Source organism: Tachysurus vachellii, chromosome 2, assembly GCF_030014155.1.
Source record: "Tachysurus vachellii isolate PV-2020 chromosome 2, HZAU_Pvac_v1, whole genome shotgun sequence".
NCBI lineage: Eukaryota > Metazoa > Chordata > Actinopteri > Siluriformes > Bagridae > Tachysurus > Tachysurus vachellii.
The window spans coordinates 39,023,457-39,048,072 of NC_083461.1; the positions used below are offsets into that span (position 1 = coordinate 39,023,457).

The 24,616-nt window shown below is 39.5% G+C and overlaps 3 protein-coding genes across 3 annotated transcripts; all 3 read left to right on the forward strand.

Annotated features, from left to right (window-relative positions):
* The first annotated feature begins 339 nt into the window (after window positions 1-339).
* On the forward strand, window positions 340-1,878 carry LOC132858526 (protein transport protein Sec16A-like). The gene is made up of 8 exons (XM_060888912.1): window positions 340-355; window positions 448-544; window positions 627-729; window positions 821-976; window positions 1,083-1,308; window positions 1,408-1,502; window positions 1,613-1,669; window positions 1,834-1,878. Exons 1-8 carry the CDS (start codon window positions 340-342, stop codon window positions 1,876-1,878), a joined length of 795 nt encoding a protein of 264 aa, XP_060744895.1.
* A 3,574-nt stretch (window positions 1,879-5,452) lies between these two features.
* On the forward strand, window positions 5,453-7,321 carry LOC132841984 (uncharacterized). Its single transcript, XM_060864653.1, has 2 exons — window positions 5,453-5,607; window positions 5,940-7,321. Exon 2 carries the CDS (start codon window positions 5,952-5,954, stop codon window positions 6,999-7,001), a length of 1,050 nt encoding a protein of 349 aa, XP_060720636.1. The 5' UTR covers window positions 5,453-5,607; window positions 5,940-5,951; the 3' UTR covers window positions 7,002-7,321.
* A 6,682-nt stretch (window positions 7,322-14,003) lies between these two features.
* LOC132861012 (uncharacterized) lies at window positions 14,004-21,846 on the forward strand. The gene is made up of 2 exons (XM_060892348.1): window positions 14,004-14,110; window positions 20,438-21,846. Exon 2 carries the CDS (start codon window positions 20,450-20,452, stop codon window positions 21,509-21,511), a length of 1,062 nt encoding a protein of 353 aa, XP_060748331.1. The 5' UTR covers window positions 14,004-14,110; window positions 20,438-20,449; the 3' UTR covers window positions 21,512-21,846.
* Window positions 21,847-24,616: the final 2,770 nt, after the last annotated feature.

Genomic DNA, 24,616 nt, shown 5'->3' on the forward strand with positions numbered 1-24,616 from the left:
CCTTTAAGCTACATCTCCAACACCTACAGTAGACGTGTAAGCTAATGATATTTCTTTTACAGAAAGTGATGATGTGCGAAGTCGCCTCCCTCCTCTTGAAGGTCTACGACCTGCTTCAGAAGAAACCAGTTGAAGTAAGTAGATCACACACCAGTATCAGCGTGTGTATGAATGTGAACGTGTAATTTTGCATTGTTTTTGCCAGTATCGTGCTAAATAACATGTTAATTTGTGCTACAGGACAGAAATGTCCAGACGTTGAAGGAGTGGTGCCTTCCTCTGGCTCGACTTTTGTGCTCCGCTGCACCGGATGACGAGCAGAGAGAAGCTGTGATTAAGATGGGAGATGATCTCGGTATGGATACACAATAGTAGTATTTTTCTATTATTATGTCATGTATTATGTATGTAACTGCACTGTGTCCTGATCCTCACATGAATCTGCAGCCTTCAGAAAACTGATGTTCGCAGCACATATCTGCCACGTGGTGGCGGAAGTGGAGCTGGGGTCACGTAGACAGTTTGAGTTGATCGGCTGTGACAGGTATTGTTGTATAAGTGTGTGTGTGTGAGAGAGAGATGGTTTATTTAGACTTGCTATTGACACATTGTTCTATTGCTTCCAGATTGCCATATGGCATGTTAGCCTTGTTTGAACCCTTTCTGAGAACTGAGACATACGAGTACGTGCTGTGGCTGACCTCAGGAAAAGCCCAGCCAAGCTTCCAGGTTGGAATTTATCCTCTTTTCTTTTTCATGGGAACTGATCAGTCAAAACTAACCACTGAGATTGAATGAACGAATCTTTTGTCTCTCTTAGATCTTCAAATTGTATCCGGCTACCAGGCTGACTAATAGAAATCTGGTCCAATCAAATCATCCTGATGATGTCTATGAATACTGTGAGGTCATCACTAGGGCAGTCGTTGATTTCCCTGACAGATTCACAAGGAGCTTCATTGAATGGCTTCTTTTGGTAAATTAAAGAAAAAGAGATTATTACTAATTCTGAAACAGTTTCTAGGTTTTAAATGCAAAGCATCAGCCTCCTCCCTAATGTACTTTCTGTGTCTGTCTTGTAGCTGTCTTGCAAACCGCAAAAAAATGCAGAACCCGAATGGCTGCTAGAGCTCAAGAAGCTGCACAGAGCTAAATTAGCAAATGCTAATGTTAGTGATGACCAAAGCAGCACGACATCAACCAGCCATGATGTGGTTTCAGAGATTCAGCAGTCAGAATGTTGCTCACTGACTGAGGAGATCCCTGACCTCCAGCCTCCTGATATGGAGCAGCATGCTGACCCAGAAGGTATGTTACACTCCAACATGTGGACAAAGACTACAAAGACACGATGCCCTTTCATTCCTTATTCAGTTTTAATTAACTGAATATTTGTCTGTTGAACAGCGGTGTTGCTTTCGCGATACACCAAGGCAAAGCTGCTGGGGAAGGGAGGCTTCGGTGCCGTCTACAAAGGAGTCCGGATTGCAGATGGGAAAAAGGTAAACGTTCTTATGTGTGTAGGATCTACAAGCCTGTCGACACATTATATAATGCCTGAGGATTTGCACTAATTAAGAACATCCTAATTGTGACTCGTGTATGTGTACAGGTCGCCATTAAATATGCTGGCAAGGACGCCATCTTCAGAAATGACATTAACACTGCAGTAAGTAAACATATTTTACTTCCTATTCCATCAGATGAATAGAGGTTTGATTATAAGACAGGAGATTTTCACCACAGACAGTATGGTATCTGTGGGTAAGCTGATGTGAATGATGACATATTTTACTATCAGCGTTCAGTCACATTTGTCTGTTCTAATTTGAGCCCAGAGAGACGGAGGAGGTGCCTGCACAGAGGTGGTGCTATTGAAGATGGTGACCAGCCACCTGTCTGTAGCAACATTGTGGAGCTGCTCGAGTGGTTTGACATGGGCGATCGGATCACCATGGTCATGGAAAGGCTCAGTCCCTTTATGGACTTCAATGACTTCATCAATCTTCATCTCCGTGCTCTGTCTGAATCACAGGCTCGAGACATCATGGTTCAGGTGATTCGAGCGGCTCGTCACTGCCGTGATCGTGGAGTGTTTCACTGTGACATCAGGGCTGAGAATCTGATACTTTGGAAGTCAAACTGATTGACTTTGGCTGTGGGGCTTTGCTAAACGACACAACGTACAAATATTATTACGATAATTACACAAGATAGAATCACAATGAATGCAGTGGAGAATATTTTAAAATGATTTTGTGACCTTGCTCTCGGTGCTCTTTCTGTCTTTTACACTCAGGCACCTCTAGAGTGGCTGATCGGTGGCGAGTACATGGCCATTCCTGCTACCGTCTGGAGTCTGGGCATACTTCTGTTTTATTGGCTCAGTGGAGAATTTCCCTTTGTCACAAAATTTGACTATGTTATCGGATATCTGGAAATAAGCCCTGACTTGTCTCGAGGTGAGTTGTATTGTGTGAGGTGAAACATCACATGTAAGTGACGTGACATACGGTTAAGTATGGTGACCAGGGGCGGTTCTAGACCTTTTTTAGGGTGGCTCCAGCCCCCTGTCTGTGATCTCAGCCACCCTAAAACTATAAGTATAATTTTTACTTTCAAAAATAAACAATAAAAATTACGTTAAAATGCAGGACGTGTCGTCGATGGGAAAGAAAATTATTTATCAGTTTGACCCAAAGCGAATTTTTTTACTTTGCTTTTACGCGCTTGCGTTGTAGTCTTTCAAAATTGAGTCATCAGCTGTCTGCTTTATTTGAACGGAGAAGCACAGGCACGCGCAGTCAGAGCTTGAGGCGTTTATCTATAACGTTAATTCGGCGGAAAACCGCAAAGACGGTTATAGAAGGTATTTTATAAAAAAAATAACTGCAAAGAATTTTCACAAATCCAGGGAATTTAGCACTCATTAGGTTGTACAATGTTATGCTATTAGTGTTCAAATTGTTTGCAAGGCTGCTTTTTGTATCTGTTACTCCCACAAAAGAATGTTTTACAAATGAAAATATATTTCTATAAGCCCACTATAGTAGTTTTCATTATTTAATTGGATTTAATTTAATCTCACCTGCTGTCACAATAAACAGAGTTTACAAAGACAGTTTAGTGCAATCACAGTTTAGTGCATACACACTGGTTAACATGACTGAATATGTTAGATGCAGTAAAATAAACTTTCTTAGTGCTGTACTGAACTGATACGAATACAAATCCAACACAAAAACATGGATTTAATTCATAAAATATCCAATACATACAATTTAAATGTTTTCTTTTCATCATCACAAGTCAGGTCAGACGTGCGCTTTTATTTACACAGAGTTAATAAACACCCAGTGCTTGTAGAGTCCGTGTGGACTATTTTGACCATGACGAGGCGGATCGGACGAGCGACAGTATTTACACAGAGCTGATAAACACCTGGAACTTAGTGTCTTTATTTACTGTAACTGGGGTTCAAGTTACTCAGTTAAAGCATGAAAAGCATTAAAAAGTTTCCATATGAGGCAAAAACAAAACAAAAGGGATTTTTCTGAACAACTTAAATAGTTGCTTAAAACTGCTAATGCTAATACCACAGAAGGAAGAGGTTTTAGAGATAAATGTCCGTAGGGCTTTAAACGAGAGCTTCATCTGCCATGCCAGGGTTTTTGTGGATGTGAGAAAGAAATGTGAGAAGACCTCTGATTGAGATTAAGGCTTAATCATATACAATCATCTCAATCAATTAGAACATTGTGGAAAAGTTCATTTATTTCAGTAATTCAACCTAAATAGTGAAACTCGTGTATTATATAAGTTCAGTCCCACAGACTGAAGTAGTTTAAGTCTTTGGTTCTTTTAATTGTGATGATTTTGGCTCACATTTAACAAAAACCCATCAATTCAAGAAATCTCAATAAATTTGAATATGGTGACATCAATCAGCAAATCAACTTAAAACAAATGTTTCCTGAGCCATCAAAATGGTCTCTCAATTTGATTCACGCTGGGCACGGTGTCTTAGTGGTTAGCACGTTCGCCTCACACCTCCAGGGTTGGGGGTTCGATTCCCACCTCCGCCTTGTGTGTGTGGAGTTTGCATGTTCTCCCCGTGCCTCGGGGGTTTCCTCCGGGTACTCCGGTTTCCTCCCCCAATCCAAAGACATGCATGGTAGGTTGATTGGCATCTCTGGAAAAATTGTCCGTAGTGTGTGATTGTTTGAGTGAATGAGAGTGTGTGTGTGCCCTGCAATGCGTTGGCACTCCGTCCAGGGTGTAACCTGCCTCGATGCCCGATAACGCTGCGGTACAAAATGAATGAATGAATGAAATAAATGAACTTTTCACACAACATTCTAATTTATTGAGATACTGTAGCTGTGCCTGTGTGCTACTCTGAAGTAGAAGATCAAATACTCAGGGTTGTGCTGCTAGAAGAAAACAATGAACAGCAGACCTGTGTTCCACCTCAACAGTTCATCTTCTGTTTTATTGCTTTTATACCAGTACAACTGATCATGTTACTTCTGAAAAAACACATGGTTTGGTCTCACACAACACTCTCTCACTCATCTTCTACCGCTTATCCGAACTACCTCGGGTCACGGGGAGCCTGTGCCCATCTCAGGCGTCATCGGGAATCAAGGCAGGATACACCCTGGACGGAGTGCCAACCCATCACAGGGCACACACACACACTCTCATTCACTCACGCAATCACACACTATGGACAATTTTCCAGAGATGCCAATCAACCTACCATGCATGTCTTTGGACCGGGGGAGGAAACCGGAGTACCCGGAGGAAACCCCCGAGGTACGGGGAGAACATGCAAACTCCACACACACAAGGTGGAGGCGGGAATTGAACCCCGACCCTGGAGGAGGTGTGAGGCGAACGTGCTAACCACTAAGCCACCGTGCCCCCCTCTCACACAACATCCATGCAAAAATAAATAAATAAATAAATAAAGGTTAGTTCCTGTTCTCATTTAAGCAACTAGTTGTGTTATGGAAAAAAGAACAAGAAACAAACCTCAACACAAAGCATAATCTCCCATGTTTCTAGTTTGTTCTGTTTTTTAAAATGTAAGCATTTTAAGATTTGATCTTTTCCCCATAAAAAAAAAACCTCTTATTTTCACCATCACATAGCAGGTTGGAGTGCGATAGTATTTACACAGTGCTGATAAATACCTGAAACTCAGCCCATAACTCTGGATTTACCGTAACTGAGGTTTAACTTTTTAACAGAAAAAAGACTGTTTACTCAGTTAAAGCAAGACAAGTATTACAAAGCATTCTGATGTGATCAATAACAAGAAAAACTAAACAATTCTGAACAACTTATAATGGTTATATATGTGGATTTATTATTAACAGCAGCATGTAAAAAACTGAAACTGCCCTAATAAACAAACTGCCCCCACACCCCCAGAACCCCTCACCCCATTCCAAAAGAAAACATTAGAATAAATAAACACCACAGAATCTGGACCCAGGAGTGGCTGAGTGAGACTCTCCTCTTCTGATAAGCTGCTATAAATACAGCTCTTCTTCTGTCTTTAGGAGACAACACTAACGTCTGTGGTTCTACATCCAGCAGGTGAGTGTTAATGAGCAGAAGTGAGATTTTATATGCAGTAAAAGTCTAATTCTAGATCATCACCTTTACCAGTTCAGCTTCTGAAACTATCCTGTGATGTATTTAGTTTATTTTCTATAACAGCAGCTCTGACACGAGCGCAGCTGCAAATCACTGCTTTATATTAATGCGCTTGTTATAGCTGATTATCGTTTCTATAGCAACAGCTCATTCAGAGTTGGTGAATGGTGGCATGTAATAAAATGTATGTATTATATGATATGATTTTAATATTTATTGGAAGGTGAGATGGTAAACTTATGATGTGTTTTTTTGTGTTTTTTTCTCTGCAGTAAAACACCAAAATGGGCGAAGGACAAAAAATCACCCAGATCTTCATGTGCATCATTTTACTTGGCCAATTCTGCTGGACACAGAAATCGAACAAAGATCTAAATTATAGAACTTCCACGGATCATCACTTGTGCTATGATGACTGCCAACTGTATGAAAACGACTACTACTGGTGTAACACTAAAAAGGGCTGGGATTACTGCTCATTAACACCAAACACCGATTATAAAGGCAACGAGTGTAGAGATGACCATCCCTGTGGCCTGCATGGTAAAGATTACTACTGGTGCAATACAAAGTCTGGGGAGGTCCATTACTGTGGAAAAGTGGAGCCCAGAACAGCGCTGTATATAAGTTCGACTTATCATAGTGAGTGCAGGGACGAGTGTTCATATGATGAGTCAGAGTCATACTACTGGTGCAACACAGATAACGGGTGGGACTACTGCTCTCCATCACCTGATGTCACGTACAAAAATGAGTCGTGCCGATCCAATCACTCCTGTGGTACCTATGGCTATGACTACTCATGGTGCTGGACAGACTCAGGCTGGGACTACTGTGGCATTATTGAGACCGGTAGGAATTACAGAACCATTGGACGTTGGAAAAGACAACCTAATAATATAGTAGAGATCTGTACTGAGACTGACCTTGGGAACAGAAAGGTGACCAAGATTACTGCAGAGCCGAATCCTGGAGCAATAGCAGATGGAAGCAACTGGAGGAACGAGATAATAAACATAATTTCAACCTGGACCAATGGTTTCCTGCGCAATCAGGCTGGGACCCTCACCACAACAAGAAACCTTCGCATTGACAACCAGGGGCTGGTGAACAGAAATAATCTGCATTACTACAACCTCCAAATTCAGGTGAACATACCTCGCCAAAATGTAAGGAGCACTACAGTGGCCCAGGTGCTAATGCCAGTAAATGAAGATGTTCCTGCAAGATACATCCGTAAGGCTTTTACTGAGAGCTTCCGTCGACGTGCCAGGGTTTTTGTGGATGTGAGCTACGGCAACATTCCTGTTAGGCGTGGACAAAACTGTGGCTAAAGACAAAATACGCTGTTGATTTGCAGACAATGATTTAACTTTTGAACTTCTGCTAGCTGCCTGAAGCTAAAGAACCACAGCATGCTTTTATGCTTGAAGAGATTTGATTTACTTTAGATTTGATTGTGTAGAAATATGTAGATCCTGTATAATGACACCTATAACCACATCACTGAGAAAGTGACATGAGCTGATGATCAGTACACAGATTCCACTGAATCAAAGAGGAACATCTAATGCTTTGTTTTCAAGCAACAGAGAAATGTACAGAATGATTATCTATTAATAAATGTTTTTGTTGATGTTAGCTACCTGCAAAATGTACAGTTTCTACATCATTCTTTTGAAATAAAACAAAATGAACTGCTACAGTTCTCCAGGTCCTATGATGGCCATACAGTTAGCATTAGCCGGATGTAACAATGGAAATTTTCTTTCATATTTCACTCCGCTGATCATTTCTGCGGAGTTAATAATTTATCCTGGATGTTGATAGTCTGATGTTTCACACTTACATACATAAACTGAACAGATATGAATCCAAATCCAATACATACATTTTTTATTTTTTATTTTCATCATCATCACAATGCAGGTCAGACGTGTGCTTTTATTTACACAGAGTTAATAAACACCCAGTTCTTGGTGAGTTGGTGTGAACTTACAGTAAATAAGGTTTAACTTGAATTTTTGCCTGTGATTGTAGACGTAGCAGCTCTGGGGCTTTGAAAACAAGCATCTCTTCTCACATTTCTAGTTTTTTTACTTTTTCAAATGTAAGCATTTTAGTTTATGACAAAAATTGCTGACATTTCTGGTACATCTGATTTAAATCACTTATTTTGACCATGACAAGGCAAATCAGACGAGAGACAGTATTTACACAGCGCTGATAAAACACCTGGAACTCAGCCTGTGGGTCTGGATTTACTGTAACTGAGGTTTAACTTGAGTTTTTGCCAGAAAGAAAAAGTTTGAGTTTACTCAGTTAAAACATGAAAAGTATTAAAACGTTTCCTTATGAGGCAAAAACAAGACAAAAGGGATTTTTCTGAACAACTTAAATACTTACATTTAAGATATTATTAACATCAGCAGGTCAAAATCCCCAACAAACTGCCCCACACACCCCAGAACCCCTCACCCCATTCCAAAAGAAAACATTAGAATAAATAAATACCACAGAATCTGGACCCAGGAGTGGCTGAGTGAGACTCTCCTCTTCTGATAAGCTGCTATAAATACAGCTCTTCTTCTGTCTTTAGGAGACAACACTAACGTCTGTGGTTCTACATCCAGCAGGTGAGTGTTAATGAGCAGAACACTTCTCTGCTGTTGCTCTGCTGTTGGCTACCTGCAAAAATATTGTTCAAAACCTAATAATTTTTTGCAATTAAACAAAATAAACTTTTCTAAATTTGAATCTTCTTCAACTCGACTTCAGGTCATTTTATGGCAATGGAGTTAGGATTAGCAAATTAGCAAGAGTTAGCATAGAGTTACCACAGAGTTAGCATTAGTAAGAACTGTTGAGATGTTTTTTCACAACTTTCACATGGCTGATTATTATTGATTAAAAGCATTTAAGATGATCAATATTTAGATGAATTATGTCTCTTGTTGCCCTGCGATGGGTTGGCACTCCATCCAGGGTGCATCCTGCCTTGATGCCCAATGACGCCTGAGATAGGCACAGGCTCCCCGTGACCCGAGGTAGTTCGGATAAGCGGTAGAAAATGAATGAATGAATGAATGTCTCTTGTTCAGAATTAAATCTTGGTGCTTAACCAAGATTTAACTTTAAATGTCAAATGTTAAATATTTTCTTGACAATGTGATACAATTGAAGTCCTCAATGTGCATAAACTTGTCTCTTGTGGGGAAAGATATTTTTTTCTGAACTGATACGAACACAAATCCAACATAAAAACATGGATGTAATTAATTTTTAAAAACATCTGTGAAATATCCAATACATACAATTTTTATATTTTCTTTTCATCATCACAAGGCAGGTTAGACGTGTGCTATTATTTACACAGAGTCAATAAACACCCAGTTCTTGGTGAGTTGGTGTGAATTTACAGTATATGACATTTAACTTGAATTTTTGCCAGTGAATGAGGACGTAGCAGCTCTGGGTCTTTGAAAGCAATCGTCTCTTCTCACATGTTTTTAATTTGTTTACCTTTTCAAATGTAAGTATTTCAGGTTATGACATTTTCCTCCAAAATGAATAAGAAAAATTCTTTAACTCTTTTAATAAAATTGCTGACATTTCTGGTACAAATGATTTTAACTCTTATTCTAACCATGACAAGGCAGATTGAACAAGAGACAGTATTTACACAGCACTAATGAATCACCTGGAACTGAGCCTGTGGGTCTGGATTTACTGTAACTGAGGTTTAACTTCAATCTTCAACAGAAAAACAGTCAGTTTACTCAGTTAAAGCACGGAAAGTATTAAAAAGTTTAATGGTTACATATAAATAAATGAATAAATAAATACCACAGAATCTGGACCCAGGAGTGGCTGAGTGAGACTCTCCTCTTCTGATAAGCTGCTATAAATACAGCTCTTCTTCTGTCTTTAGGAGACAACACTAACGTCTGTAGATCATCTACATTTACCAGTTCATTCTCATTTCATTATCATTTTCCTCAGCCAACCCTGCTGGACACAGGAAGAGGAAGACTTTCAAAATCATTTCACTGCCCAGTATAAGCAGTTGTGTTACGATGCTTGCCTCATGCGTGGAGAGAATTACTACTGGTGCAACACTAAAAAGGGCTGGGATTACTGCTCGTTAAAGAAGAACACTGACTATAAAGGCTACGAGTGTAAAGATGACCATCCATGTGACCTGCATGGTAAGAATTACTACTGGTACAGTCTATACAAAGACTGGGGGGTGGGATTATTGTGGAAAAGTGGCACCCAAAATAGAGAAACACAAACACCTACATAAAGGTTCATATTATCTGCATGAGTGTTCCAACGACAAGTCAAAGTCATACTACAGGTGTTACACAGATATAGGGTGGGACTACTGCTCTCCATCACCTGATGTCACGTACAAGGGTGAGCCATGCCGAGCCGATCAGCCATGTGACACCTATGGCCATGACTACTCCTGGTGCTGGTCAGTCTCAGGCTGGGACTACTGTGGCATTGTTGAGGACCAAAGAATTTGTGCTACTGTCACGAGTCAGAAGAGAGAATCTGGTCTCATAAATGAGACTTGTTTTCTTGACCACTTTAACAGAAAGATGACCAAGATGAAGCCAAAGTGGGATCCTGAAGCAATAGCAGATGGAAGAAAATGGAGTAATGAGATATCACAAATAATTGCACAATGGAACAACAGTTACCTACACGAGGACAGCGAGTCCAATGTCATCACTACAGATAACCTTTGTCTTGACCTACAGGGGTTGGTGCTAAGGGATAATTTGCCTTATTATGCCCTTCAAATTGAGATGAACATGCATCGTGAAGAACACAAGAGTTCCATAGTTGCTGAGGTGTTCTTACCACTGAATGTCATTCCAGAAAGACACGTCCATAGGGCCATTATTGAGAGCTTCTGCAACCGTGCCAGGGTTTTTGTGACTTTGAGCACCAGTTCCAGTAGTGAGGATGACTGTGTCTTAATCCCACCCGAAGATATTGATTAATGAACATTGTGTCGTAATCAAAAACTAAGCTGTTGATTTGCAGTCAGTGAAATTTGCTTAAGCAACATTTAACATTTAAACTTCTGCTAGCTGCCTGAAGCTGAAGAACCACAGCATGCTTTTATGTTTGAAGAGATTTGATTTACTTTAGATTTGATTGTGTAGAAATATGTAGATCCTGTTTAATGACACCTATAACCACATCACTGAGAAAGTGACATGAGCTGATGATCAATACACAGATTCCACTGAATCAAAGAGGAACATCTCATGTTTTAGCTTCAAGCAACAGAGAAATGTACTGAATGATTATCTATTAATAAAAACCTTTACTGCTGTTGGCTACCTGCAAAAATATTGTTCAAAATGTCCAATTTCTATTATTCAGTTACAATAAAACGAAATGAACTGCGACAGTTCTCCAGGTCCTAGGATGGCCATAGAGTTAGAATAGAGTTAGCATGGAATTAGCATTAGCAAGAACTGTTGAGACGTTCTTTCACAACTTCCATGTGGCTGATTATTTAGCAAATTTAGAGCATTTAATATTAGCATTATTTAGATGTTTTTTGCACGGAATGAAAAATCAGGAACGAAACATTATTAAGATCATGAGCTAAATGAGGCTACATGCTACTTCATATACATGATGTCTGTGCTTTAAATGTTTATTACATTTCATTTATCCAGATCAACTTCTGAATATCACTTATTTCTTTGTGTTTAACCAAGATAGTCCTCAACTTTTAATCTGTTAATGTACCAACAATATGTAAAACTAGGATAGTGATATATAGGTTAAAACATTTTGCATGATTAATGTTGTCTCAAACACACACACTCACACACACACACACACACACACACACACACACACACACACACACACACTTTTTTGCTCATGGAAAAAGCAGCTCTGTACAAACATCTATAAATACATCAAGTTCACCCCAGAACAGGAAACTAATTGTTTTCCGGATTAGTGCTCGGCCAATCAGAGCGCAGAAATGGTTTTTGGTTTAAAATCAAAAGCGAAACGGTCTTTTTGGTGTGAGAGGCTTCTCAAAGTGGAGGGTAAAGGTGGGTGCGTTATAATTTTCTTCAAACTTTCTAATGTTTTTATAGTGTATTTATCGTGTATTTTATCACAAAATTTTAGTTCTAGAGGGAAACAATCATTTCTGTGTGGTTAATAATTAATCTTGTATGCAGACATCCCAACCTGCAAAAAGTATGTTCTGTTTCCCCCCACCCCCACCCCCAAAAATAAAAGAAAAGAAAGGAGGACAAGGATGACATTTCACCACAGAACATGACTACTTGTATACCGAAATACAGCTGACTATAACAGAACAATGAATGAATAAAATAACTGTTTACCTACAAGCCAAAGGTCTATATGTAGGCCTTGGCCTATTTATTAGTTCATGTTAACTAATGTAGTAAACTAATGTTAACTAATGAACCTTATTGTAAAGTGTTACCCAATTATTTGTTAATTATATTAAAATATGTAGATGACTTTTACTATTTATATAAGCTGCTTATACTATTTATGTAAACTGCTTTTATTTATATTCCATTGTAACTTTAAACAGGTTTAAGGAGTTTGATGTTTTCAGGTAGCCTTGGCAACTAGCTGGCCTGAAAAACATGTACATGAGCAGAAACGTTGAAGTCACGTCAACACGTGTTTTACAATCATTTACCCCGCCATGTGTAATGCTGAAGTCACTGTTACAAACTTTACAGTGTGCAACACTGTCATTATGTTTAACGCTTATAAGACAGGGGGACACTTTCGTGTAGTCTGGTGTAAAAATGTGTCTTATACTGTGTTTTTTTGGGGCTCTCTCCCTCTGCCATGGGACATGATGACGCTCCTGATTCAAGATACACTGATTCATTCGGTTCGGGAGAAGAGATAAAAGCCCCGCCCACACTGACAATTTAATGGTTGACTTACAGAAAAAGGCCAATCAGGATGCTCTCTGTCTTACATGCGCTTAATGACGCACACACGCACACACACGCAAGGTCTCTCGCTCTCCCTCCCTCTCTGTCGTGCGCGCGCGCTACAAGGTTTGAAGCGCAGTCTCTGTCGCACATGCGCGCTCTTGTTCCTTTCCAAACCTTGTAGTGTGCGCGCGCACGGCAAAGAGGGATGGGGAGCGAGAGACCTTGCGTGTGTGTGCGTCATTAAGCACATGTAAGACAAAGCATCCTGATTGGCCTGTTTCGGTAAGTCAACCAATCAATTGTCAGTGTGGGCGGGGCTTTTATCTCTTCTCCCCATAGATATAAACACTAGATGTCGCCTTGTATACGGCAGTACATTGTATACGCAGCAAATGCGTCAACTGAGCCGCCATCTTGGTACAGGGGACCCCCTCCTCTTAATGCATCAGTGTCAATGTAGGCAAAGATATAAAATCACCATAAATCGTCATTCATTCATCTTCTACCGCTTATCCGAACTACCTCGGGTCACGGGGAGCCTGTGCCTATCTCAGGCTTCATCGGGCATCAAGGCAGGATACACCCTGGACGGAGTGCCAACCCATCACAGGGCACACACACACACACTCTCATTCACTCACACAATCACACACTACGGACAATTTTCTAGAGATGCCAATCAACCTACCATGCGTGTCTTTGGACCGGGGGAGGAAACCGGAGTACCCGGAGGAAACCCCCGAGGCACGGGGAGAACATGCAAACTCCACACACACAAGGTGGAGGTGGGAATCGAACCCCAACCATGGAGGTGTGAGGCGAACGTGCTAACCACTAAGCCACCGTGCCCCCCCGTAAATCGTCATTTTCTAGTTTTTTTGGTTCGTTCCAAAGGTCAGACATGTATTTATCATTAAGTCCAGAGAAAAATTAAGGTTTTGATATTAAGATAATCTACTTTTTCCACAATATAATGCATAGTGCTAGTAGATGTAAGTTTATTACTTACATTCTTCCACTTGAGTAAACTTCAAATAAACAATCACTACTTACCTTATAGCCTACTGCATGTAACACTGCTACAATGGTGTGACTATACATGTTCATTTAAACATTTAAATTGGATTGGTTTATTAAATATGATTTACTGTAACTGGGGGGGGGGGGTGGTTTGTTAGTGCCCCTGTGACAACAAGCTTGGACCCCCTTGTGGCCCACCTAAATGTGGAGTGTGAAATCATTTTTACAAAACTGTTTTTTTTTGGCGATCGTTGTTTTTTACATCCGTTATTAGACAGTCACAACGCGGAACAGAAATGTAACCCACACATTTTCTAGAGGGACTGTTTAAAGAGGAACACAACAGTACCGTAGAACGTTCATCTGCAGATTTTTTCTACTCAGAAGTTGGTGAAAGTTTTGTGTGAATATTAAAGCTGAAGACTTCAAGCAAATAAGGAAATATAGAGGTGAGTAAAGTTGTTAATATGTTGTATTTGTATTAAATGCATTACAGAAGTAATGTATATGTAAATGTATAACGTTAGATCAGCTAATCTCAACCTGGCCATTTGTTAGTTTGTGGCAGTTTGAAAAGGGATAAAAATAGTGATGGCGAAGTGAAACCGAAGCTTTTTAAACCAGAGCTCGATGAGGACCTCTGCTGGTGAAAGCGCTATCACACAATGTTCACACAACCAAACAACGTATTAGTTTTAGAAGCAAACAGATTAATAAATAAATGAATCAGTCCATCCTTAGTAACAGTAAAAAAGTAACAGTAAAAAAAAAGGGTCTGTAGGTCGGTCTATATATTTGTTCATGTTTCAATGTAAAAAAATGTACAATTTTGGTGATGGTGATTACGTAGGTATGACTTTAAACAAATGAGCATATCGTGACGTCACTGACTGGGTCTTCAACCCGTGCCTTCGGGCGCATCTTTTGTAAACCTTATTTTGATGCTGGACAGTTTTTCCAGAAACGGAGGTGGTCTGAGTACCGGTTCGCTTCTGGGTCCTTTTAAGGGGTCTCAGATCACATGGTTTGTTCACATATACACACTGAACCGCTCCGAGAGCGTTTGGAAGGCTCAAACGAACTAGGTGTGAAAACACCCTACGTGGCGAAGTCGGGGCAAATCCTGAAACTGGTTTATGTCATTGGTGACGTCTACTGTATATACTTAGACATGGTTGTTCCGTCGGTTGTTGCAATGTTGCATTGCACTTTTTTTTTCAAGGTTTACTGTTTAAAACATTTTGCATTGTGTTTCAAGAGTTTCTAATTTAAGATTCACTTTAAAATATTGCTTTTTCTTCAGAAAATAATTTAATTTAATAATTGCAGTATATATAGTTTAGATTGTTATACCACTAACTGTTAAAAGTACTGTTTGCTACTGCATTAATACTTATTAAGGTTTCTTGTGTTTTCATTTTTCATCCAGTAATATGGGCATTTTTGTATTTCTTTGCCAGAAACAAATAAATCTTAATAACTAAGCGAGTTGTTAACATTCTTTAGTTTTAAAGGTAGAAAAGAACACAGATATTGTATCGTATCGGCCGATACTGGTAAACTCTGAGGGCCGTAGCTAGAGGATTCGGGGGCCCCCTGAAAAAATATTGATGTGGGCCCCCACACCCCCCCACTAATATAATTTATTGTACAATATATGAGCATGGAGGCCCACATGTAATCTAATAGGGGTTTCTTAAAATATAACAAAACAGATAACAAATAAATGTAAATAAAGGTTTTTACTGAACATCAGTTAAAGCAAAATATTCAAATACAACATTATAGATAAAAACAAATGGAGAACAAACAATAAACAAATTTCAATCAGTAATGAACTTTGAAACAACTATGAAAATTATACGAATGATTATTATATGTATATCGGTTTGATCATTAACCCTTCATGACCTTTTACGTCACTTTACCTAGGATGAACCGAAATCCCATTGTCTGACCTTTTTGTAGGAAAAGTCACTTATGAGGTCTTTGAAGTCCAGCTGTCTGCTTAGTTGGCTTTCAATTGAAAGTCAGGCAAGGCTATTAAACCTTTCTTGAGTTTGCGCAGACCTGAGATAGTTTTTGACAAGCTTCAACTTGCTGAAAGCTCTTTCTGTACCAGAAACAGAGACAGGTAGAGTGCAGAAGATGGGCACTGCAACTAGGGATGCAAAGGGGCGGAAAGTTTCAGGTAAATTTCACATTAAGTTTCTACGGGAACTTAATCTGGGGAATTTTGGAAATATTCAAAATTGGAAACTTTACGGGAATTAATTGGAAATATAGGGAAATATATATACACTATATCATATAAAAACATAAATAAACATTTTGTTTGGTCATAAGCAGACATGCATGTAAGGTAATACACACTTTTAAAATGATGTCTTGACTGATTTAATTGTAAGTAGAACATTAATTGATTCTTTCATTGAGTAACACAAAAGCATAATAAACATAATTATGCTTGTAATAAACATAATAAACTTAATAATTATAATAAACATTTTATAGAGGATTTTTTTTATTTCAGGGGAGTGAGTGTGTATATGTGTGTGTGTGTGTGTGTGTGTGTGTGTGGGGGGGGGGTCATCAAATTATCTGTGTATGTGTAACACTCCTAATTTACTGCTTATTAAGAGTTAGTGAGGTAGTTATTAAGTTTAGTTATTGGGTACAATTAAGAATGTAGAATAATGTAATGCAGAATAAGGCATTAATATGTGCTTAATAAGTACTAATAAATAACCAATATTCTATTAACATTAATGCTAATAAGCAACTAGTTAAATGACCCTAAAATAAAGTGTTACTGTGCACGTTATGGAAGAATGCAAGTACAGTGATACCTCGAGATACGAGTGCATTGACATACGAATTTTTTGAGATATGAGCTGTGATTCGATCAAATTTTTGCCTTGAGATACGAGCAAATTTTTGAGATACGAGCATCCGAGCTGCCGCCGCCGAAACAAAGATCCCCAACAAGACAAATGCAGGTGCACACACACACACACACACACACACACACACACACACACACGCACGCACTTTTTGCTGCTTGAGTTCAGCTTCGTTGCTTCCTTTTCCTACTGAATAAACAGTCTCGTAATCAGAAATCAAGCAAAATCCACAATATTCAGAGTAAACTGCACACACACACACACACACGCACACATATGCACAGATATGCACACACACACACATAAAGCCACCTTTCCACTGCACATGACAAACGACGGCCGATAAACCGGAAGTCATTCATTTCCTATAGAGAGTCGCAAAGGGGCTGTGTGAGGTGCCGACCATCTGTTGGCATTACAGATCCGTTTTAAGCGTTGGATCCGTTAAAAAATTTGAACTTGTGCGACTACACCACATCTGATATGCCGACCGGACAGGTTTTTATTAAAACGACCGGCAGATGTTAGTGAGGAAAGAGTGACAAAAAAGATAAAAGCAAGTGAAGAGAAAAGCGATGAAGAAAATTAAGCAAAATTAATGTAAAGAAAACAGAAATTGTAGCAATTAAGTTCATTAAGTTAAGAGAATTTCAGTTAAGTTACTCATTTTCTTAATTTTTAATAAAGATTATTTGGTACTGCATAATATATTTTAAATATATCCATCCAAGAGCAGTGTTGGATGTGTGTTTTCTCTAATATGATTAAAGGCATCATCAGCAGACAGATGCGTGACATAATGTTACATTTATATGTATAAGCGTTTTATACAATATTATGCTTGCGACATGCGTCATGCTCATATCCAGTTTTTCTTTTGCGTAAAGACAACACTAACTAGTCGTAAAGAATGTCTTGATCGACTGGGATACAGCAGCTCTTTTGGCCTCCCTCTCCTTCTTTTCATGGCGTTTCTGGTACCCTGATTTATGTTTTCATATCATTTCCAATCAGTCAGTCAGTCTCCGTCTCTTCCACCAAGATCATCTCTAACTTCAGCTTCCGCGTCAACACTGATTGGTCCTTTTCACAAGCTAGGGTGGGACTTACGATTTATTGGGTCCCTCAGATGTTTTTCATTGACTGAATAATTAATAAAAATACCTCGTATCGGACTAAACCATTTTTAGGGAGGGGTGACGTGCTGATATTTGGAAGACTAATTATATCAAATTGTATGTTTCTGTGGTTTTCATTAAGATCTGTGGCATACGACTATTATTAATATTAGAATTATTCACAGAACAGGGGCCTATATAGTATAGCTGCTTGATTTTGTGGGGCCCCCTGGGCAGTGCGGGGCCCTGTAATTGTCACCACCTTTCACCCCACTAGCGACTGCCCTGCAAATTCTGGTATCGGAATCGGATCGGAGGAGAAAACGTGGTATCGGTGCATCCCTAATTCTCACCAAAATGAAGAGAAAGAAGGACATCATGTCGTTCTTCCAAAGAAAAGATAAGGTAGACAGTGAGACAGAGACAGATGGTTCAGGTGTGGAGAGAGCAAGAGAGAGCAGAGAGCCTGCAGAGAGAGAGCAGGAAGAGTTGTCTATTGGAGAGACTGAGAGTGAAGGAATAGTACAGGAGGAGAGGTCATGTGTTTCTCAAAGGAAAGTCCCTGTTTCCATTTGCTAGAATGTATGAATCAAATATTGAGGACTTTGTGTATGAACTACGTCAGTTCAGAAGAATTTTAGAAAGGAAAATACAGAGTGGCAAACAGAAACCCTCCAGTGTAGTAGAGCTGGCATTATTCATTGAAACTTATAAAGAAGTTTTCTTTGAGCTTTTTAAACTATGTTAGATAGTTTCAATCCCTGTTAGTACTGCTTCTTGTGAACAGTTTTTCTGCACTAAATCTGGTGAAAACATATCTCAGGTCCACAATGTCAGATGACAGATTAAGCAATTTAGGTGTAAGTATTAAGTCAAGGAGGGCAAAGGCCTTAAATCTAGATGAATTTGCTGATCTTTTTGCAAAAAAAAAAAACAAAACAACACAAAAATCGTACAATACTACGGAAGCGTATTGCATTCACTTGAGTAAAAAAAAATCTACTGTTTTTCTGAATTAACGACTTAATTTTTCAGGAAAAACATTTTTTTGCTCTGTTTTTCTGAATTAACGACTTACTTATCTCAAAATTATAAGATAATTTTTCAGGAAAAAAAAATTTTTGCTCTGTTTTTCTGAATTAACGACTTACTTATCTCAAAATTATGAGATAATTTTTCAGGAAAAAATTTTTTTTGCTCTGTTTTTCTGAATTAACGACTTAATGTGGATTGCATGGAAGTAAACATGTCCCGCCTTTCAAGTTTAATCAGTTGAACCGATATGGTATGCTTCACGGATATAAGATGGATGCATCTGAAATGCATTCAGGCTGGCTATGTGGTGACACAAGAGACAATCAGGCAATTGTTGAAAATACTGGATCTCCATGGAGTGCAACTGAGGCGCCGGAATCGTCTTCGGCGACGTTTGTATCATAATCCAGGCCCGAACTTTTTATGGCATGTTGATTCATATGATAAACTCAAACCATATGGGATCTGCATGAATGGTGCAATCGACGGGTTTTCACGAATGGTGATACGGCTACCGTGAAGTATACCATATCGGTTCAACTGATATAGAAACACAGCAACGTCAAGCAGATCAGAATGTTCTTTTCGTCTGAACAGGCGCAAAGTCTTGAGGTGTCTGCGCAAAGTTGACGCACTAATAACAACACCATTTATATTACTTAAAGACAGCAGTATCTCCCAATGTCTCAAACCCAAAGTAAAATAAAACAACCGGATTAAACTTGAAAGGCGGGACATGTTTACTTCCACGCAATCCACATTAAGTCGTTAATTCAGAAAAACAGAGCAAAAAATTTTTCTTTCCTGAAAAATTATCTCATAATTTTGAGATAAGTAAGTCGTTAATTCAGAAAAACAGAGTAAAAATTTTTTTTTCCTGAAAAATTAAGTCGTTAATTCAGAAAAACAGAGTAGATTTTTTTTTTACTCAAGTAAATGCAATACGCTTCCGTACAATACAGTTACTGTGACAAATACTCAGAGTTTCCCGCAGCACTTTGCAGTTCGGGCGGTCCACCTAAGCTGGGAAACCCTACCGCCTTAACTAGGTCGTCCAAAAAAAATAAAAAATCCACAGTATGCACAGAAGGCCGTCAAGTGCGTCTCGGAGAATAGTGTGGACGCGCTTCACACTGCGAGCGGCCACACGCGTGCCACAAGGCCGAAATGAGAGAAAGACGTGGTCCGTCACTGTCTGCAGGATCACTAGCCAGTTGATAAAACGCGTGTCCGCAAAATTTTGAATGTTGTTTTGCACTTTCATATTTATTATTATATTATTTCAATTTTATATTTAGTGTTAAATAAATAATTGTTAAATGTAGTACAGAGTCGTGTCCCAGAGTCGAGTTTATGTTTACGTACCTAATCAGTTTAATCACCACGAGATTCACTCTTTGCACGCGCACACAATCCAAAAGTGTCAAAACAATCACCAACTCGCGGCGAGCACAATAAACTAAGTTCTCTCACACCGTGAAAAAGATGGTTTCTCTGGACTTAACCCACAGCTTCAAAATCCGTGAACTTTATTGCAAGAGGAGCAAGTGCATCTCTTAAAGGAGCCATGACCATTTTTTAAAACACCACAATAACTTATATTTTAGCAACTGGCTACGTAATATGAACAGAAGATGTTATCTATTACTTTAATATTTACTGGAAGGTGAGATAGTAAATCTATGATGTGTTTTTGTCGTCTTTTCTTTTTTCTCTGCAGTAAAACATCAAAATGAGTGAAGGACTAAAAATCACCTTGATCCTCATGTGCATCATTTTCCTCAGCCAACTCTGCTGGACACAGGAAGCGGAAGACTTACAAAATCATTACACTTCCCAGTACAGGCTGTGTCAAGATGCTTGCCTCATGCATGGAGAGAATTACTACTGGTGCAACACTAAAAAGGGCTGGGATTACTGCTCGTTAAAGAATAACACTGACTATAAAGGCAACGAGTGTAAAGATGACCATCCCTGTGACCTGCATGGTAAGAAATACTACTGGTGCTATACAAAGACTGGGAGTTGGGGTTACTGTGGAAAGGTGGCACCCAAAATAGTGAAACACAAACACCTACATAAAGGTTCATATCTGCATGAGTGCACAGGTGAGTGTTCCAGAGACGAGTCAGAGTCATACCACATGTGCTACACAGATGAAGGGTGGGACTACTGCTCTCCATCACCTGATGTCACGTATAAGAATGAGCCGTGCCGATCCGATCACCATTGTCACACCCATGGCCTTAAATACTCCTGGTGCTGGACAGACTCAGGCTGGGACTACTGTGGCATTATTGAGGATCTCGGAATTTGCTCTACTGCCACGCAACAGAAGAGAGAATCTGGTCACATAGATGAGATCTGTTTGCTTGACCACTTTAACAGAAAGATGACCAAGCTGAAGCAAAAGGTGCATCGTGAAGCAATAACAAATGGAAGAAAATATATTAAAGAGATGGCACACATAACTGCACAATGGAACAACAGTTACCTACACGAAGACAGCAAGTCCAATGTCCTCATTACAAAAAACCTTCATCTTGACCTACAGGGGTTGGTGCTAGGGGATAATTTGCCTTATTATGGCCTTCAAATTAAGTTGAACATGCGTCGTCCAAAAGTAATTAGCACTACACTTGCACAGGTGTTCTTGCCACAGACCGTCATTCCAGAAAGACACGTCCATAGGGCAATGACTAAGAGCTTCTGCAACCGTGCCATGGTTTTTGTGACTTTGAGCACCAGTTCCAGTAGTGAGGAAAACTGTATCCCATCCAAAGATATTGATTAATGAACATTGTGTCGTAATCAAAAACTAAGCTGTTGATTTGCAGTCAGTAAAATTTGCTTAAGCAACATTTAACATTTAAACTTCTGCTAGCTGCCTGAAGCTGAAGAACCACAGCATGCTTTTATGTTTGAAGAGATTTGTTTTACTTTAGATTTGATTGTGTAGAAATATGTAGATCCTGTTTAATGACCCCTATAACCACATCACTGAGAAAGTGACATGAGCTGATGATCAGTACACAGATTCCACTGAATCAAAGAGGAACATCTCATGTTTTAGCTTCAAGCAACAGAGAAATGTACTGAATGATTATATATTAATAAAAACCTTTACTGCTGTTGGCTACCTGGCTACAAAAATTGGCTACAAAAATATTGTTCAAAACCTAATCATCACATCAAAAACCGGAACTAAGACACACTAGGAAACGCTCAGAATGACTGCTAATGCAAATCGAGACTTTGCATAGAGTTCAAGTTCAAGTTACTATTTATAGGCACAGGCTGATAGGAATCAGGTGGCGAAGTAATTAGTCTGCGTGATGGGTGATGGAATGTGTAGTCCGGAAGTGACTAGTATTCCGGAGAGGCTTCTCTGTGTTGCCGGATGGGAGGCGGGGCAGGTGCGCCAACCGTGACAAATACTAATACAAATCCAATATAAAAACATGGATGTAATTCATTTTTAAAAACATCTGTGAAATATTCAATTAATACAATTTTTATCTTTTCTTTTCATCATCACAAAGCAGGTTAGGCGTGTGCTATTATTTATACAGATTTAACATTCACAGCCTGCTTCTGTGTCAATGGATCTCCAACTTCCTGACACACAGATCACAAGTCGTACGGGTGGGCAAACACACCTCATCCACCCTCACCCTCAGCACTGGAGCCCCCCAGGATTGTGTTCTGAGCCCTCTGCTGTACTCACTATGCTAAAGACTTTCTACACCTGCACCATTGAGAGTGTCCTGAAGGGTAGCATCACAGGCGAGCCTTCCAGAGGGTGGTGCAGTCAGCTGAACGTACCATCCACACCGAGCTCCCTGACCTGCAGGACATCTACAGCATGCGGTGCCGGACCAGAGCCAGGAAGATTATAAAAGATCTCAGCCATCCCAACAATGGACTCTTTTCTTTGTTGCGTTCAGGGAAATGCTTCCATTCCTTGAAAGCAAACACAGAGAGAATGAGAAGCTTCTTTGCACAGGTCATTCGGAGTCTACATCAGGAAACACCCAGGATCTAGTACTGGACAATTTAACTCTGGAATGTCATGGACACTTTAACTCTGGACTTGCACAGCACAGTGCCACTTTATACACTATTTACACACCATACTGCACCTGGACACTTTAAAAACCATACACATTTATGTATATTTATGCATATGTATAAACATTATTTATCTATTTATACTTTCATATTTTATATAGTTTTCATTCATTCATTCATCTTCTACCGCTTATCCGAACTACCTCGGGTAACGGGAATCTCAGGTGTCATCGGGCATCAAGGCAGGATACACCCTGGACGGAGTGCCAACCCATCACAGGGCACACACACACACACTCTCATTCACTCACGCAATCACACACTACGGACAATTTTCCAGAGATGCCAATCAACCTACCATGCATGTCTTTGGACCGGGGGAGGAAACCGGAGTACCCGGAGGAACCCCCGAGGCACGGGGAGAACATGCAAACTCCACACACACAAGGTGGAGGCGGGAATTGAACCCCGACCCTGGAGGTGTGAGGCGAACGTGCTAACCACTAAGCCACCGTGCCCCCTTTTATATAGTTTTTATATAGTTTTTTTATATAGTTTAGACTTTTTATTTATCTATCTCCTTTTGGTTTTGGTTTATTTTTTATCCTAAATTGCATTCCCTTTTTATTCTTATATACCGGACAGTTGCTTAAAGCATTTCACTGCATGTCGTACCCTGTACAGTATGTATGTGACAAATAAAATTTGATTTGATTTGAGTTGGTGTGAACTTACAGTATATGACATTTAACTTAATAAAACAATCGTCTCTTCTCACATCAACTCACTTCAACTCTTCTAGTTTTTTTACTTTTTCAAATGTAAGTATTTCAGGTTATGACATTTTCCTCTAAAACGTATAAGAAAAATTCTTTGACTCTTAATAAAATTGCTGACATTTCTGGTACAAATGATTTTATCTCTTATGCTAACCATGACAAGGCAGATTGAACAAGAGACAGTATTTACACAGCACTAATGAATCACCTGGAACTGAGCCTGTGGGTCTGCATTTACTGTAACTGAGGTTTAACTTGAATTCTTTAACATAAAAACAGACAGTTTACTCAGTTAAAGCACAAAAAAGTATTAAAAAGCTTCCTTATGAGGCACTAACAAAAACAACCACAGTCATTTTTCTGAAAAACGTAAATGGTTACTTATGTAAAGGTATTATTACCATCAGCATGTTGAAATCCCAAAATCCTAAAAACAAACTGCCCCCCACACCCCAAAAACAGCCCGGCTCTCCTCTCTATTCAACTTTCAAATGTTTGCTCCATGGACAATAAGCTGGACTACGTCTGACTTAAATGCACTACACGGCCAGAGTTTAGAGACTGCTGCGTCTTTGTTTTTACAGAGTTGTGGCTCAGAGACAGAGTTATGGAGCACCTCGTTTCGTGCCGACAGAAATGCAGCTCTGTGTGGTAAGGCTCGTGGTGTTGGTGTGTGTGTTTACATCAACACAGAATGGCGCAAGAACTCTTGTTTCTAGCTACCGTTCATCGTCAGTAGAGTTTGTGACTGTTAGATGCAGGCCATTTTATTTACCACGGGAATTCACCACGGTTTTCATTGTCGGAGTTTCCCCCCAAGCACTAATGCTAAAGAGGCTCTATGTGAACTCTATGAGGCTATTAGCGATCTGCAGAATGTTCACGCTTACAGACTGTTTATAATCGCCAGAGATTTCAAGTCAATTCAAGAAGCTTTTATTGTCACCCAATCATGCAAATCTCAAATCAGTGCTCCCTAAATTCCATTAGTATGTGGACTTGGCAACAAGATGGGAAAACACACTGGATCTTGTTTACACAAATATTCC

Bases quoted from the DNA above. Each gene is read 5' to 3' on its own strand.
- LOC132858526 (XM_060888912.1), top strand. The intron at 1,503-1,612 runs GTAAACGTTCTT...GTATGTGTACAG, and splicing joins GGATTGCAGATGGGAAAAAG to GTCGCCATTAAATATGCTGG. The intron at 1,670-1,833 runs GTAAGTAAACAT...TTCTAATTTGAG, and splicing joins GAAATGACATTAACACTGCA to CCCAGAGAGACGGAGGAGGT.
- LOC132841984 (XM_060864653.1), top strand. From the start codon at position 5,952: ATGGGCGAAGGACAAAAAATCACCCAGATCTTCATGTGCATCATTTTA.
- LOC132861012 (XM_060892348.1), top strand. From the start codon at position 20,450: ATGAGTGAAGGACTAAAAATCACCTTGATCCTCATGTGCATCATTTTC.